Below are 18,291 nucleotides of genomic sequence, written 5' to 3'. Positions count from 1 at the left end.
TGTATTTATTATAAAAACTGGAACACCGTCCCCCTAAAATATTATGCTGTGTAGGTAAAACTCACATAAACCCAAATAATTATTATTTGGTTATGTCAAAAAGCCATACAATTGTAAACTTAAGATGAAGAGATCTAATTTATAGCTAAATGATAATTAACTTCACAATAGAAAAAAAAAAAAATTTCAAATTGGATTTTTTACCTTCTGCTGTAGATCCATTCTGGACAGTCCAGGTATTTTCTGAGCAGTAAAATCAACAACAGAAACATTTCTTGGGTGCTTCTTGGGAGTTCCTGTGCAAGTGTCAGGGGGTGACACCAGTTTGCAAATGCTGCCATACTTTTTATCAACTCGTTCGGCGATGGCTTGAATGTAACTGGCATTTATATGAAAGGTTAAGCATTATAGCATAAAACAATATATTATGAAATCAAACCCCATGCCATTCATGGTTGACATTTCTTTCTATCAATACCCATTACATATACTGTATTCACATTCAGTTAACTACCTCTTTGGAGCAGCTTTAATTCTGCTATTCCCATGCTGGATTCAAACTGCCTACCTAAATAACATTAAAGGTTCTCTACAAGCAAAACACTGGGTCACTTTTATTGCAAAACAGACACAGAATAACAGTCATTCATCGAAACTGCACCTAAAAAGACTATTCAACAGTCACTCAAAGCATTTTTGACTGCATTTGTAGTCGTCGCCTCTGCAGTTAGGGGTGAAGGGTGAGGTCAGGATAGTGACTTTAAAATGGAAGCAGGTAGGTCTACTGTTTGCTGCTGAGCTTCTCAGTGATTGTCTCATTTGTTGACAATGTCCTAGACTTTTCTTTCACATCCATTTAGGGACCGAACAGACAGACTGTAGCCTTCTTGCGTGAGGTGTAGTAGCGCGGGCACTGCTGCGTCTCCAGCTGTGCAGAGAGCAGTGCAGCCTTCAGTCACAGGGGGGCCGGGCCCTCAGCGGCGGTGACCCCCCTACACATCAAACTCGACTGCTCGTGTCCTGTCTGCACGCCCGCCTTGTCGTGTAGGCTGTGTCGCTCTGTCACAAGACATGTCCCACATTTGCAGACGCCGTTCGGTTGGCCAGCAGGATGAGAGCGTCTGTCAGGAGAGCTGACACGCATGCCACTTTACTGGGCGACTGACAGAGGGCCACGCCACACTGTCACGTCTCCCCAGATCCATTGCCTCGGGATAAACAAGAGTACACACACACACACACACACACACACACACACACACACAGACACATTCACACACACACACACACACACACACACACACACACACACACACACACACTCACACACACAGACACACAGACACACTCACACTCACAACCACACACACACAAACACGGAGACTCGCAGACACATACACTGTCACACGTTAATAACACACGAGTAAACAGAGCTGGAATCTCAGAGAGTGACTGACTGACAGTCTGACTCTGACTGGATGACCGGCCTGGGCTGAGGAAGCCGGAGCTCTGTGTCACCCCTCATTCTTACAATCTCCAGCTGTCACATCAAGCACTTTGCTCCCGTTTTGCTCCGCCCCCTGCCCCCAGATCCCCCCACCTCCCCTCCACCCCCCTTCTCTGTCTTTCTCTCTGTACTGAGATCTCATCAGAAATGTGTATCCTGCAGTGCCAAAGGACACAGACACAGTTTATCATCCAGCCTTGTTAGTCCCTGAGTAAATAATGCCTCATTCTGTTGAATCTGCTGGGTTTTAAAGCGGTAATCTAATGATCCCAGACTTGATATAAAGACTTTTCCCCTCTCAGGGTTTCAAGTATGTGGGAACAGCAGCCAGCAGCATGATCTTATGATAAACACTACACCGATACCTACTGATCAGTGACAAAAAGCATATAGTGTACTGGCAAGGTGTTGGTGCTTAAAGGTGCAGTCAGCGGTTCTGGAGAATGCTTTCAAAATAACTTTTTGCCAAAATAAAATAAGAAAATATCCCTGCATGATCCACTACCTGTACATAATGTGTGTGCTCTGATCTGGAGTTAAATCACAGCCTATAGGCTCTTTAAACGAGCATGTTGTTAGCCATGGTGGTAGTACCCCTTTTTTTACATACAAGCTTACTGAGTATAATAAACCCATATTTTTTCAGCACACAGTATGGACAGGTAGCGGATCACAAGGAGATATTCACAGATTTTGACAAAAGAGATCTCTAAATTCTCTGACTCCACCCAGATTCTAAAAGTCTTTGAACCACTGCTTATGAACAACATGTGCTCTCGTGTGGTGTTCTGGGTCAAAACTTCTCAAGTGGTTTCATTTAGATGAATCTGGTCACTGCGGAGGCCATAACATAGGCTACTAATCACTTTTGATCAAATTTCTAGTAATCAAACTCTTCACTGATCCATTCATGTATTTAGGTTTATCCTTTGTATCTGCCCCTTGGGGTCTGCTCAGTTTGCTCTGTCCTACTACACAGCTGCTGCTTATGGACCTATAGTGACCTCTGATGGCTGAATGATAAATTACATCTATTTAAAAATAAATAATGGTGGGATATTTCTCATCTCATTCTTTATTTATGCATTGCACGTTGGTGGAGATGCCATAGCAAAGCCCTCATTTTCAAAAATATCCTGTTCGCAGTCACACCTGGAAGCTGCCCCAGTATAACCACAGTGTGATCAGTTTGCTACTGAGCAGATCCACTGAAGCAATTGGAGGTTCAGGGTCTCGAAAAGGAACTTTAAAGGATTAGTTTGATGCTTTTAATTTTTATGCGTCACTGTTTAGCTCAATAAAAGGCGAGAGAAACTGTTCCTGTAACTGTGCGTGCATTTTTGATAAAGTAATGGCCAAAGGTTACTCATCCAGGTTATCTTAACTCACACACTGGTAATTAAGGGGAGCCAGTCAAAAAGGTACCCTTTACAACGTCACTAAACACTCCTGTGTGCTTGTCGGGATTTGTTTATTTGCCACGTTATGTTGCATTTAATATTTTTACGCATTGTATCATACAGATAGTATCATTTGATTGGCAGGTCAGAATTTTACGACATAGTTAATGAGCTCAAATGTATCGTGTCCAGGCCAACAGGGTGAGAACATCTAAATTTGCCAGCGGCAGGTCTGGATTTTCAGGCTAGCCATGACCTGGAAACAGACATGCATTTAGCATGGGAGCCAAATTTACAATTTAGTTTTTAATTCACATTCAGATTATTATGTGACTGTTTACCATGTAAATGGGGAGACAATACTGCAGAGACTGTAATTAGCATTTTCAATTGGCTAATCATGCATATAATACCCGGGTAACTTTGATTTAACAATAATGCTAGAGCTTAATTGTAATGCATGATGCCAAAAACAACCATGAACTTGTTCAAGGATCCTTACATCCCACTGTGGGTAATCCCCGTTGTGTGTGTGTGCCGCAGAGCTAAACTGTGTGGATCTGAAGCATAGATAGTATAATAAAGATCTGAAGCAATGAGCTGATTTTTTTTTAGTAGCACATGCGGTGGAAGAGGCTCGCCAATAGGTGGCAGTGTGCATCCGTGCAACACACTTGGTCTCACTCTCTGGGCTCGTGATTGAGCATGACTGACTCAACCAGAGATCATTTTGTAACAATTATGAATATTAATGATCAGATATTGAAAGCAGACGCTCTGTAGCCTGAATGCAGTGATGATCTTTGAGCTCAAACTCCAAACGTGGATAAATGTGAAGCCCCTTAAACTCTACAGGGAGCTGAGACCATCCCTGTTGCCTCTCATCTTGGTTAGTAGCAGGCTACAATACATTATGTAGATGGGCAAATATATAGACTGGATACAGACATCAAGACCATGCAGAGCAACTCTGTGTGATTCCTCCCCAGCGGCTGGCACCAGTGTCACAGCTGTTTAACTCCAGTAATGCCAGCTAATTATGTATGGTGTGGGCCAACCTGCTGGGTCCCCCCCCGCCCCCCCCTTTTCAGTTCATACTGGAAAACTCCCAGAAGCTCGGGTCAGACTGCTACAGGCTCTGGACATGAATGATTAATCCTGAAATTGACTTTGCAATTCCCATGGAAAAGGCCAAGGCTCCCTTTGCTGGTAATAGCTAGCAGTAAGACAAGGACAGCTGTTCCAGTTTAAATGGCTGGTCACGCATGTTGTCATCCTAATCATCAGGAATAAAGGAAGACAGATACCACTGGAAATATATAGGGGGATTACTCATGTGTGGGTTAATAAGAAAGACATCTTATTTTACTCTTCTTGGTCTGCAGAACTAAAGAGCCTGGCCAACATTTTTGATGATGAAAGTTGGCTGGGACTTAAAAAAGAGGAAGAACCATAGATAGTATATAAAAGGGAAGAACAAATTAATTTGACGATCACTAGCCTAAATATGAACTGCTGTTGGAACAAGATAAAGCCTGGAGTATTATCAAAGATAATTATTTATTTAAAAGGAAAAAAGATAATACAAATGAAACCAAATCATTTTTTGCCACATAAACCATTTCATGAGTCATTAACAGCAATAAGAATCCAGTCTCTTTTCACGGGAAACTCATTTGCCGCGGTGCATTGCAGACGACATTATGAGTTGTTGTATGACATGGATAGTTTTGACACAGGCCACTTCGAAAAAGTGCTTTCTGTGGGGTAAATACTGTACAGTGCAAAGCCGAGTAAACAATACATCACATCTGATCATTCATTGGTAAACATCTTTTTTATATCAAAGAACTGAAATAGTTCAAAGTTTCATCAATACAGTACATTTATAGCAGTACATAAATCCTGGGCAGCCTCCCAGTCTCTGCGTATTTCACATTTTAATGATCTCCCATTGGGATTTTCCACCGACCGGCTTTTCTGATTAGCGTTGCTCTCCTCCTGCAGCCTTGAGTTCAGTTCCTATATAGGAGTGCAGCAGGCCTTGCCCCTCAACCGCTCTTCTCACAGTTCAGCTGCCCTCTGCTTTCTGCCTTCAGTTTGTCCCTCTGGGCCGTCTCCGCATTAGTGCTAGGCTTCAAGGAGGATTCGCCGCCTCTCAAATCGCTCACCACGGCTCGGAGGGTTTTGAACCTCTCGATGCGGGCGCTCTGGGCCACGTGGAGCCTGCCTTCGGAGCCCTGAGATGTGGTGAGCGAGCTGAGGGAGCGCACCGCCGCCAGCCCGCGCTCCTTGGAGGGGCGGTGTCGCGGCATGGTGGTTGTCATGGTGCCCAGCTCCTCCCCCGGCGCGTGCTGCTCCGTGTCCCTGATCACCTCGCACAGGTAGCGGGCCAGGTCCTGGCTGGAGAAGGAGAGGCTCTTCTGGGAGCGCCGGAAGGTGATAGGGGACGGCAGGGTCACGGTCTCCGAGGGCGGGATGGCCAGACGCAGGGCGATAGCAGCGCTGCCGTTGGTCCCGTTGGGCGTCACCCCCACTCCCGCCGCCGCCTTCTTGTTGTGGTTGTTTGTGTCCTGATGGGGGAGCTTAGTAGTCTGCTGTGGACAGGAGAGGATGCTCTGTGGATAGCTGTACCGGAGAGACTGTGCCGGGCTGGGCTGGAGGGAGCGCTGCAGCTCCACCATGTTGAAGGCATTCTAAAGATTCAAACAGAGAAAGAGAGAGAGGGGGGGGGGAACAGGGAATGAAGACAAGAGAAAGAGAGGGATGGGTTTTTTGTTTTGCCCCTGGAGAATTATTGTTTGTGGATTTTTTTGAGATGATGAAAAACAACATTGCCACATAACACCAATCTGCTAAGCGGTGAGGCTTAGGTAATGCCTCTGCCGTAGCAAATGAACCTGTTCCTCAGAATCAGACCAAGATTCACCATGAAGGAAGGAACTTGGCGACAACAGTTCCATCGATTTACCAGGTAGTTAATTATCCTATTGCTAAGGGGGTGGGGTGGTGTGTCTGTGTGTGTGTGTGGGGGTGGAGGGGGGGTGCTATTACCAGCACTATTAAAACAGAGGCATTAACAGCTTTTGGTGTCTACTTGCTTAATTTTCAGCTAATTGACTCACATTCCTAGAATCTCCAGGGAACTGATGTGTGGTTTTCATTCCAAGGCAACGACAAAACACCTCTCTCTATCAAATGTTCACAGTTTGCGGGTTTAGTTGGGGTCGTCCCAGTGTTCCCAGATTCATATGGCACCAATATGATATATCACCAGTAGTAAAGTAAACAACACTGACTTGATATGCATTATACATCCATGGTGTGTTAACTTTACCTGATTATGTTAAGTTATGTTATGTTTGCAGCAGAACAACAATCAACTAGATATCACTGTGTCTTTTAATATGATGCCTTTTTAGGCCGCCTCGTTCAAGGAAGTTAGCAACAAAAATGTCACTCCAGACATGTGGTGAAATCTTTCAAAGGTAAGCCCACTTTTTCCAGACATGCTGTAGCCTCCTATCCCATTGAGACCTGGGAACACTGACACACTCCCATAACTTTTATGCACCGACTTCTTTTGTATTCTCCTGGTGTTTTTGAAAAAAAGTCCTGAAAACCCGCAGCGCCACCATGACATTTGAAATGTCGCCAAACAAACAGACAGTGGGAACAACTTAGAGCAAGTGCAGCATTTGCGTTCGGGTGTGATATTTACATTACCCGCTTGTCCAAACACCAGTATAGGCTCTATGTATGTGTTTATTATGTTTACCTGGTCCTGCTCTCCTCCTCCCTCCTCGTCGTAGTTGAGCACGTTCTCCCGGATGTCCTCCCACTCGCCGTGATGAGCTGACACATGGTACACCCCTTCCTTCAGGCCCTTGTGCCTCCGCCAGCACGAGTAGAGGAACAGGCCCAGCATCAACACTGAGGGGGAGCCAGAGAGCATGGATTATATGGTTATATAGCACAGCGGGAGCAACTTGCTACATAATTAAAATGAGATTCTGGGAAGAAAAATAATACATCTTAGGGGGGGTGTAAATGGAATTGACAAACGTGAGTGGGATGATAAACACTGAAACACTAGAGGTAGATACAAGCCACTGGTTGTGCTGTGCTATATGTCACTATCTGTCGTTCTCATCAAATATAAATCACTCTTCTATATGAATAGGTAATGCTAATGCTGCAGAGTGGATACTATTTACCTCTGATTGGGCTTTTTCGTCACATTGATTAGTCCTGGAAAGACCAATCGGTTTCACTCACAGTGAAAAGTTAAAAGACACAGAAATCACGGACGCTATCAAATCACTGCATAACGGCAAGAGCCCTGGGCCAGATGGCTTTGTAGTTGAATTTTATAAGAAGTTCACTGACCAAGTAACCCCGATCTTGCATAGAATGTTCTCCCACTCAACTGAAGCGAATAGGCTCCCACCAACACTGTATAACGCAAAAATGTCTCTCTTGTTAAAACAAGACAGGGATGAAACTAACCCGTCCTCATATCGACCAATTTCTATGCTTAACTTGGATTTCAAAATGTTTACAAAAATTCTGGCAAATAGACTAAACAAATTTATAGAATCCATTATTCACACAGATCAGACCGGGTTCATCCCCAATAGGTTTTCATTTTTTAATGTTAGGAGAGTCCTAAATATTACGTATAACAAATTCGACAGCTCTTCCAAACAAGCTGTTCTGTGTCTGGACGCGGAAAAGGCTTTCGACCAGGTTGAGTGGGGGTACTTGCTCAAGGTGCTGGAGGAGTTCGGTCTTGGGGCTCCTTTTATTTCCTGGGTGCGTTTAATATATGCCCATCCCACCGCCTCCATTCTAACAAACCAGGAAAGATCAACACCCTTTGCCCTTCAGAGGGGCACGCGCCAGGGCTGCCGTCTCTCGCCGCTCCTCTTTGTGTTGGCCATCGAGCCCCTGGCTATTAGCATAAGAGGGCACGCACTTATAAAGCCAATATCACTATGTGGGATTGACCATAATATCTCTCTGTACGCAGATGACATCGCCCTCTTTGTAGCCGACCCTGAGAATTCCATCCCTCACCTACTCCAGCTGATTCATTCTTTTGGCGAAGTCTCGGGTTACACCATAAACTGGCAAAAAAGTGAACTTTTGTCGTTAACAGCAGATCTGATGTCTTCATCAGATGTCTTAAATGACATGTTTCTGTAACTCCTGATCCTGTATGTATTTTTGTCCGTATGTGATTTTTTTTGTAAAAACCATTCAAATAAAAGTAAAAAAAAAGAAAAAAAATTAAAAGACACGCTAAATTAACATGTAGGGGAGAACGGGGGAATCTGAGGCATCGGGTAATGTGAGCCACCCCATGTGTCTAGGCAACGGAAAACATTTGTGGTCATGTGAGATATATGTTTTCAAGCCCCTGTCATTTCCCCTTGGCCCTGAAAGAGAGGACCTCATGGTGCTGTGGTAAGCATGTTTTTTTCACCAAAATAGGTATTTTGCATGTAAAAGTACATTTTCTTGCTGTCAACTTAATCAACTGTTGTGCCAAAGCAAATGTATTCACGTAGAAAAACTTCTATCATACGTGTTGATGAACTATCAACATATAAAAACCATGTGATGATACTAGCTAAAGATTAGCCTGAAATGCTAAGAGAGGTAGTTTTTTCTCAAATTGTGGTGGTGGGGGAAAGTGAGCCAAATGCTGTGGGGGGAAAGTGAGACACTGTCTCACTTTCCCCTACCATGAGGCACAAGTTAAGTTTAGTCTTAAACAAATTTTAATGTAATATTACTAGGGCTGTCAAGTGATTAAAAAAATTAATCTAATTAATTACAGGCTCTGTGATTAATTAATCTAAATTAATCGCATACTTATATGACACTTTTATACCTGTTTGTAAACAGCTGTATAGCCTGCTACAGTTTGTTTCTCTGTCTCTCTCTGTGTCTCTCTCTCTCTCTCTCTCTCTCTCTCTCTCTCTCTCGCGCGCTCGCTCTCCGTCTCTCATAACTTCTGTCTCCTCCCCTCAGCCAGCTTTATACATGAACTAGCGCCGAATTTTCTAAAAAAAACAAGCAGACAAAATTACGACTTTCCATCTCCCACAACAGACAGCGCTGCACTGCCACCATTTCGTAGCCTACTCATAGGCAAAAATATTGACACACACACACACACACACACACACACACACACACACACACACACACACGGGGCGGGTGCTAGACAGCTAGCAAACAAAATTGGAGGAAGATTGAGAGATATGGCCTACTACTGTTTTGAACCTAGCCTACATTGTTGCACCCACTAAATAAATAATGCACGGACACTGCGGAGAATTAAGTAAGATGTCTTCCTACCTTCATGCATCCCATAAACCGTCCATAGAGCCCTCGAGTCGGCCCCTTTCCCTTGCTTCTCTCTTTACCTTTCTCCCTTTAACCCACGCGCCCGGCCCGGCGAGCTACAGGTGCAGCTCCGCACCACTTTTGCACCGGGTCAAAAGGCATTATAGAAGTGCGATTAATCTGCGTTAATTTTTTTAATCGCGTTAACTTTTCTGTGATTAATTAATCGAAATTAACGCGTTAATTTGACAGCCCTAAATATTACATAACATATGTTTTATTTTAATGTCATAGACATTGTAGAAAAGCCATCATGCCAAGGAAATACACCAGGAAGACGACCTGGGGCAACCACACGGAAAGAGCACCTTCTCATCTTTCCCTGTAACCTTCAGGGCTGGAATGTAGAGTAGGCCTAGTTGTAGAGTATGACAGGCTGATGTTATAATCCAGTTGGGTCTTCTCCTGTGTTCTGAGTCCCAGGCTGTTCTCGCTGGTTCTGATTATATGCTTTGACCCCCAGACACTAGCTGGCTCTAAGGGTCCTGTGTTCTGACCCCCAGACTGTGTTCTAATCTAACTGGTTCTATATTTCATTTGAATCTTATTTAAAACCTTTTGTATTATAATATGTTGTATTTGATTTTGTTCAGAGTTACTTTCAAGTGTTTAGAAAATTTGCTTTGCTTAATTGACCAAACCCCATAATTCTTTTACTAGTCCGACATTAGTTCTGGAATGTGTGGCTAGCTTTCAGGATTCTAACTGTTACAATATGTGTTGTTATGGTAGTTTCAGAGTGGAAAAAGTAAGTGGATCAGTTTATCCCCAGCTGTTTCACTTTACCCCCTTGATTTTTCTGGTCTGTCTCAGTTTACCCCACAGCTGGGGTAAAGTGAGCCACATGACAACTTTTTTTAAAACGATCATATTTTCACTGCCCTTTGTCTTGAAAAAAATCTGCTAATGCCCATTTCTAGGAAACATCCTGAATTAATGGGAAATGTGTAAATTTGAGTGATAAATCATTTTAGCTCGCTTAGAGGGGAGCTAATGTAAAAAGTGGCTCAGATTACCCCGTTCTCCCCTACTGTACATGGAAGGAGTGGCACCGCCTTTTCAACCTAGTGCCGTTGATGTTGTCCCCTCCCTGTTCCCTGTCTTAACAAAGAGTGCAGTTCCTTGGAAACCTATTAAGTGAATTTGTACTCCTCCCAAGCTTAAGCAGAAAAGCCTTGGCAGCGTGGGCCGAAACCCTGGGAGGAATGCTGCGGGAGCCGAGCTAGGAAAAGGTCCTAAAGAATACACATCAATCACAGCTATTGTGTGCTGAATTATACAAGACGCTGCACTGACCTTTAAAGTCCATTAATCTCAACCAATATTTTTCTCCCATCTGCCATCCCTCCTTCTCCCCTTTCCCCCTGTCGCGCTATCTATGTCCACTGGTTCACTCTCTTTCTCTATTTCTGTCATTCTTTGTGTTGTCTCTCTGTATTGGACCTTCTCTCTCTCTCTCTGTCTTTCCTCTTTCTCTCCCTCAGTCATTAAGGCCTCACTCTCTCTCACTGTTGCTATTTCTCAGTTTCCTCCGTCTGCTTTTTATCTCTCAAACACACACACTAGATGGAATCCATTTCAACTAGAATAGTTTATACGGCGCGTGCAAAGTATGGGGCTTAATTGGAAATCTTGTGAGAAAATGCTAGGTAATCACATCAGCCTGGAATTTTTTCGGAAAGTAATTGTTTTGTTGTTGAAAGAGAATAATGCACCTGCAGCGGTGTGTTTGGGGGTCACACTAACAGGCATTCAAGGTATTCATAAGCAAAGACAGAAAGAAAAATAACTTTCCCTGATAGCTCATCTTTTGCCAAAGAAAATATAGTCATTACAGTTTAAAAAAAACATCACTGCTATTCAGTCACTGCTTGGGACAAAAGAGCTAGAAACTGCTGCTCTCTTCTATTTCAATATGCTGCTCTCATACCAGTCAGAGAAGGACAGTTTGTAAGCCCCCCCTCCCTCCTCCCCTCCCTCACTCCTCAGCTGGCCTTCCTCAGTATGGGGTGGCTGGAGAGATGGTATTGATCAGCTGACCTGCTGAGCCGGAGAACCCTCGCAGAAAGCCATGCAGAATCTCGATGAGGCCCGGGCATACAACCAGACACAAGCCGGCCCCTGCTTCTAGCCTCTAGAATGACCTACGGCCTGCTGCCTGAAGGCCTATGCTCACCTCACCATCACCTGCGCTGATATTTAGCACCTCTCACACATAGGTGAGGAGTTCAATAATACACAGCGCAAGAGAGGCCCAAGCACCACCAACAACACACAATTAGGCCCAGGTACACACGGACACACACACACACACACACACACACACACACACACACTGCCCAGGTGTTGTGTGTGTGTTGTATACACGTGCAGCTTCATTCCAGTGAGATCAATATGACTCAGGGTGGGTGAACAAACATTGCAGTCATTCATCAATCCGTAATGCTGCTGCCTCTTTGCCCCTCTAGCCGCTACTATGAACAGGGTATTATGATGTTAGCCTGGACCGGACTGTGCATTATGGATGAGAGTCGAGTAAACAACTACAACATAGCTTGATCAAAACACTTAACCCTTTCACTGCAGCTCCAGTCTGAGGATAATGAGGGGAGAGGGTGGAAAAAAACGAGCTGGCGAGATGGATGGAACATCAATGAAAAAGGTTCTGGGAAAAAGGAAACTGACGAGCAGGCAGAAGGAAATGAGACAGGTGATGGATGGGGAAAAAATTATTTATTTATAGATCTTTCAGGGAATGAAAAGGACAGGCACTTTACATGATCGCTTGGCACACAGAGCCCATATGGGACGCTAATTTCATTCATTCTTCAAGGAACAGAACGTCAGATCTGATGTTGGATTAATGAGGCCTGGTCAGACGTCGGCTCGTCTGTGTGCTCTGTCAATACATAGCGCACGCTACTGAACTCACATTCTGGTCGGTCTGTGACGGCTTATGTAAAGCTAAATAATGGATGATACTTTTTAACTTTTAATGCACACTGAGACGGATGCAGAGTCCCCCTTTAATTTAGCACCCAGCTAGGAGTCTCGCTCAGTGCAGCGAGTGTGAGTGTGTATTTATGGTAGTGGTTCCTGTGGCGATGAGGGTCATCATTAAACAAGTACATACCGCATACCCAGCTGTTCATTTAAACCTACCTCTGTTGAACATGGACATTACAAACTGCTTCCTCTTTTTTGCTTTCAGTTTGAGACAAAGGATCGTTTAGCGTGTTACCTTTATTCCCTCCAAGGTGTAAAAATGTGTTAAAGCAGTCACCAGAGACAGCTCTTTCCAATCTGAATTATACTGAGGAACAGTAAGGGATTCTTGTTGATGTGAAAAGTTTGAGCACTGAATATTAATGCTTCATCAGCGACAAATTAAATAGTCTGCACCTGCTTCTACTTAGCATGCAAGCAACACATTCATTTCCGCGAAATGACGCCAAGGCCACACTTTATTATCTTTGAATTTTTGTTGATCAAATATTGAAGCCCTGTTATACATTTCACTCTCAACTGTCAGGATAACTGATGCCTCAATACTAGGCACATGCCCTAGGGGAAACATTGAGTCAGTTATAGAGGCAGGGACAGTGTATTGAATTGCCCAAGCGTTTTATAAGCCTGTCTCTGGCAGAAAGACTCATAAACAGTGATGTGGCCCTACAGAGGGCAGTGAGTGAGACAACATGCAGACCACGCAAGCAAACACACACACACACACACACACACACACACACACACACACACACACACACTTTTGTCCTTCTGTCTTTGTGAGGACCTAGGGGGGAAATAATCCAATTTCGTTGGCGGTGTTTCCAAACACAATTAACTCATGCCTTAATGAATTAAAGTGATAGTTCATCTTTTTTGTGTGTGTTGATATAGCATGGCATATATATTTGAAAAGGCCCTGCTGGCAGCCGATCCCAGTTTATGATACTATCAACAATACTTTTTTTTAGATTAGACAAGTGGGCTGGTGTCATTGGCACCTAACTGGTTTGAGTCTAGAGCAGAAACATTAGAAACTAATTAAAAAATGTAATATAAACTTTCATATATATATACTATTTTCAAAACCGATGAATTACTTCGGTCATTTAGATTTTCTTTTTTACATTGTAAATTAAATCTAAAACTGTAAGGCTCTAGCACATTCTTATGGGTATTTTCCACTATTTTCTGTCATTTTACGGACTAAATGATAAACTGATCTTCTGAATTTTTATACCGGTGAATTAAATAAAAGTTTGATGCTGCAAATAATAAAGTGGTTTAAATATTCTTTCTACAACTAAGATATGTACATATGCATAATACAATAATATTTAATTGCTACATACTTGGAAAAGACCGTCCATGCATACAGAAGTTCATACCTTCTGGTCTAAAAACATAGATTCATAGAACTAAAAAACTTTCAGCAGCTTGGCCCTCAACAGGCACTACAGAGGGACCACATAGCCCTCATGGTATACTCCTCGCCTACAAAGCAGTCGATGGTCAGGCTCTGGTATACGTTTCTGAAGATTCTGCCTTATATGTCAGAGTCCAGCCTTAGATCAAACCACAAGTTCAAGTCTTCAAAGAGAGACTTTTCCAGGGAATGTTCTCAAACTTCCACACACCTCGCCCCATTCACATCTTACTTTCAAATATTTTAGAGAAAAACTCTCTTTCTAGCATGCTCTCACTTGGTTCTTTTTGTTGCATCATGATATCATTATGTGAATTGAACTTTATTTCTCACATATCTGCCTTAAAGGTGCTACGAGGAACTTGTAAATATTTTTGAAACAGTCCGATTTTTCCTCTGATGATCATATACATATTACATGTAACAGCAAACGAGTGCATCAGTGAAAAGAATGCTATTTTTGTATAGTTTTCTTAATGCCTTTGTCATGGGTACGCTCAAACAGGAACTACAGCTGACGTAGTGAAAACACTACCGCCTTTTTCCAAAGGGGCTGCAAATATTAAGATAATCTTAAAGTTCATAGGAGCACCTTTAATCTGGTGTTTTTGTTTAGTCTGCTTTCACACAGTTTGAATAGTTTAATGATGTTTTATTGTTGTTGTCCTAAACAAAATGCATAAAGTTCATGTCAGTTAATCAATTTGCTGTTAAATGTTTTTTTAGTTTTAACGAAGACAAGAAAAATCCAATTATGTTTAGTGACTATGTAAGCATACAGTAGTCTATAAAGGCTTTCAATAGCCACTGGATGTCCTCAGAAATGCATTTTAACCAAGCTTAAAGAGGACCTATTATACTACTTTTCTGGTCTTAATTTCTTGTTTTACACTGCTATAGAGCAACTTGACACGAATCACATCACAAAAAACTATGTAGATTTTCGGGAAGCTCTTTCTCTTATTTTGGCGATCCAGCACGTCCTGTCAACACTTGAGTGTGAGTGCTTCGGCAATCTCCACTCCCTCCGCCTGTGCATCGGCCATCTCCACTACCCTCCCCCCCCTCCTGCAAACCCCACTCCGTTGTGATTGGTTACCTTCCTTCCGGAACACTTTCAGTGACGGGAAGCGCGAGCATGGACCTATAAGGGCGCGAGGCAGACGCGAACAGGGAAGTGACAGCATTACCATACATGGAAACATCCGCGTGGTGACTTCACGAAGTTACATGCGACGTCACGAAGTTACAAAGGGTAGACCGCTTTGAACACGTGACTTCTCGACTGGCTAGAATAGTGTTTAGTGCTCGGCACAGACACCCCAGACGGTCAGCAGGGAATACGTCGAAATGCATGTAAGTCATTATTTGATAATTTAGTATGGTTAAGCATGACTATGAATCATCATAACAACGTTTATAGGTCATAAAAGTAAAAAAGCATCATAGGTCCTCTTTAAAACAATTGTTTTTAAGTCTTAAAAGTTGACATTTAGGGATATTTTACATGTGAACGGACGGTTAAATTATCAATAAAGTGAAAAGAGCAGAGCTTTTGATTAGAAGACCCTCGTCCTCCGTTGTCAGCTGGTAGTGGATATCTTTTCATCATAAAAAAGCAAGCTGGTACATTATCCTCCTGCATTTTAAATACACAAGAAGATTTACTTTTTTTATCCGGTATGAAAGTTTAAAGAGGGAAAAAGATGCTGTTGGCTTTTGAGTTATGTTTAAAGAAAAAAAGTGTCCTGTTTGCTGCTGTTGTTAAGCCATTCGCTGCCAGATGTCTGACGACAGGAATCTTATGGCGTCAAATTAGTCTCAGAACTCGCACACATAAAAAACAGTGATAGGAGAACAGCAGAGAACAGTATCCACGAGCAGATACCCTCCATACGTGCCCACAAGAGCTCAAAACTCACTCAATTGCACTATCTACGCTCACTGGACAAGCTGGCTTTGGAGACTTCGGAGGCATGGGCAGTGGCTGATTTGTCAATTGTATACTGACAATGACCTATAAATGGCTATTAAATTTGATCACTACCCAAGTAGTCCCAGGAAAAAAATGAATGCAAGCACTGATACAGTCGGAGACAGTTAACACCCATTTTCCTGGGGACATCAAGAAAGTATTTCACTAACAGATCAAATTTTAACATATGAAAATATATATAAATATGTATCTGGCTATACGTGTATTGTAGTGCATAAAGTTAATGAAATCATTGCCTTCAAACAATATGAAAATGGGAGTTGTTTACTTGTAATCATTTTAAGCTGTTAACCAAGTCTAAACCTTTCTGTTCAAAGTACTGTTCTGTGCCATAGAATGTATATATCACTATACGATATAACAGTGACCAATCCTTATTTGAGGACTGAGTGATACTGATACATAAAACATCACAGACCCTGACCTTAATCTAACCCTTAGCCGACAACTTAGAATGAACTTGGTTAAAGTAAGAAGACAGTAAAAGAAATCTCCTCAATTTGGAGGTTTTTCTGGCTGTAAGTGATCCTTGAATTCAGATCTTAACATCGTACATAACACCGAAGTACACAATATGGAAACATTTAGGGAGGCTTGGGAACACAGAAATGGTGGAAGCAGAAGGCAAAAAAAAGACATCAAGGAAATAAAAGGAGTGAATGGTGAGATATAAAACAGGTTGTACAGATAAAAAAATAAGGCTCAGAGTGAAATTGACTTGTGAAGTCAGAGTGTAACATTGGAAGAGACAGGGGGACACAGAAGTGATGAGAAATACAGAAAACCGCATAAAGAAACTCCCAGACTCTCCAGGGATTTTTTACAGCTTCCCCGTGAATCGCAAATTAAGACGTACAATGTTTCCCTGCCTGCCTCTCTTCCGGGCGCAGATATTTGTTTCATGTTTTTTTTTTCACACCAGCCTCCCATGGAGAAATAACATCCTGGTATACAACCCGAGAGATCAATATGATGACACGAAATGAGCATGTAGAATCTCATAGAAACCAAAGCAATAAAAGAGTGTATGTTACAGATGGAAACATAATGTAAGAATTATACCATTGAGAAGAGAACAAACAAACGAATATACAGTACAATAGGATGAAAGACAACATAAAAAGATGAAAAAGAAAAGAAAGTGCCAGACAACAAAACAAACATTCAACATATACATACAAAAATTAAAGGAAAAGAGATGAAGGACATGCAGCGTTGGGTTTACCACAGGTAGAAGAGGACATAGTCGACATAGCTACCTAGAAAGGCCATGACACAGATGCTGATGGCGAACATGGAGCTGAGGCTGAGGCTGTTGCCGTCCAGGTTGCGGAACAACGCGAGCGTGACGTCGCAGTGGCGCCCGAGGTAGCCCTCGCTGCAGTGGCACGTGTAGCGCGACGGAGAGTGAGCCACGCAGGTGCCATGACGACAGGGCCGGCTGGCGCACAGCGTGTAGATGCACACTTTGCCAGAGGAGTTCTCTTTAGTCATGTGGCCATGAGGGCACCTGTGTAAAGACAAGACCAAACACTTGTGTTAGAAAACGCAAAAGACAAAGACACACTCAGGAAGCTGCCTGAGATTAAAAGGGGGCCACCGAATTCTACAAAGCAATGAAACCTAAGATGACGATGTAAAAAATAAAATAAAAATCAGATTCAATGATATGCTCTTTGAAGCTGACAGGATCGAGTCGTACTCCAAAAGAAATGGGGAAAAGAAATCTAGAAGCTGAGATTGGCTTTGCAATAGTAGTCCCACAGTATATTTGTACAAAATATCCCCCTCAATATCATTCACCTCTGTGCACCCCCTGCTTCTCTCGACGCTCTGTATCCCGAGGCTGTGCTGCAATCACAGAATATGGATAACCAACCACGGAGAGAAGTCTCACACTGGGTCAGAGGTTTGAAATCACAGCTGGGAGACAGAGTGTTCCCGCAGAGTTTAAAGGGGCAGCCCAGACACTCACAGTTGCTGCTGTTACACACTATTCTCTCAGGATGACACGCTATTAGACACACAGTGCAACGACACACAGTGCAATGCTGCCTAGCTGCCATCTTGTGGACACTTTGATTTCAAGTGGGTGTTGCAGAAGACTCTGACCAGAACATGAGACTTCTACTTTGATGTGTGTTTTCTATCCAAAGTATGATATCGTATTGATATACTAGATGTTATATTTTCATATTGACGGAATGAGCATGTGGATTTATTCATAGTAAGTAATGGGTTCTTTATTGTTAATAAAAGGTGTACCAATGTTTTATAGATCATGTATAGAACATTAAAAAGGACAGTGTTAAGAGTTTTACATTTCGGTAAGGTATCATTAACAAAATGCGTATGGCTTTTTTATTTTCCAAGAAGCCATCAGCAACAGTAAATAATCAATAGTATATTAATAAAGAGTTTTTTAAGCAATCCATCAGGAATACAGTTGTTAATGTTAATAACTTAATGTATGTGACAGAGGAGGAAAAAGAATCAAAACAAAAGGATTGTTCTCAACCTGTCAACCCTAAAGTAGTTC

General features: G+C 42.6%; 1 protein-coding gene across 1 annotated transcript in view; it reads right to left on the bottom strand.

The window, feature by feature from the left end:
• Positions 1–4,958: 4,958 nt before the first annotated feature.
• The window catches only part of LOC307250572 (neural-cadherin-like), a gene marked incomplete at both ends in the record, with an annotated part of 106,147 nt that continues 92,814 nt past the window's right edge, over positions 4,959–18,291 (bottom strand). The window contains 3 exons of the mRNA XM_080027689.1: positions 4,959–5,603; positions 6,686–6,840; positions 17,012–17,262. Of these exons, the coding sequence (XP_079883815.1) occupies positions 4,959–5,603; positions 6,686–6,840; positions 17,012–17,262 (1,051 nt within the window). The remainder of the gene's footprint in view (positions 5,604–6,685; positions 6,841–17,011; positions 17,263–18,291) is intronic.

The sequence above is a fragment of the Ammodytes marinus genome (assembly GCF_949987685.1).
Source record: "Ammodytes marinus genome assembly, chromosome: 5".
NCBI lineage: Eukaryota > Metazoa > Chordata > Actinopteri > Uranoscopiformes > Ammodytidae > Ammodytes > Ammodytes marinus.
The sequence above is the reverse complement of the archived record's forward strand: the minus strand, read 5'-3'. Positions and strand labels throughout refer to the sequence as shown.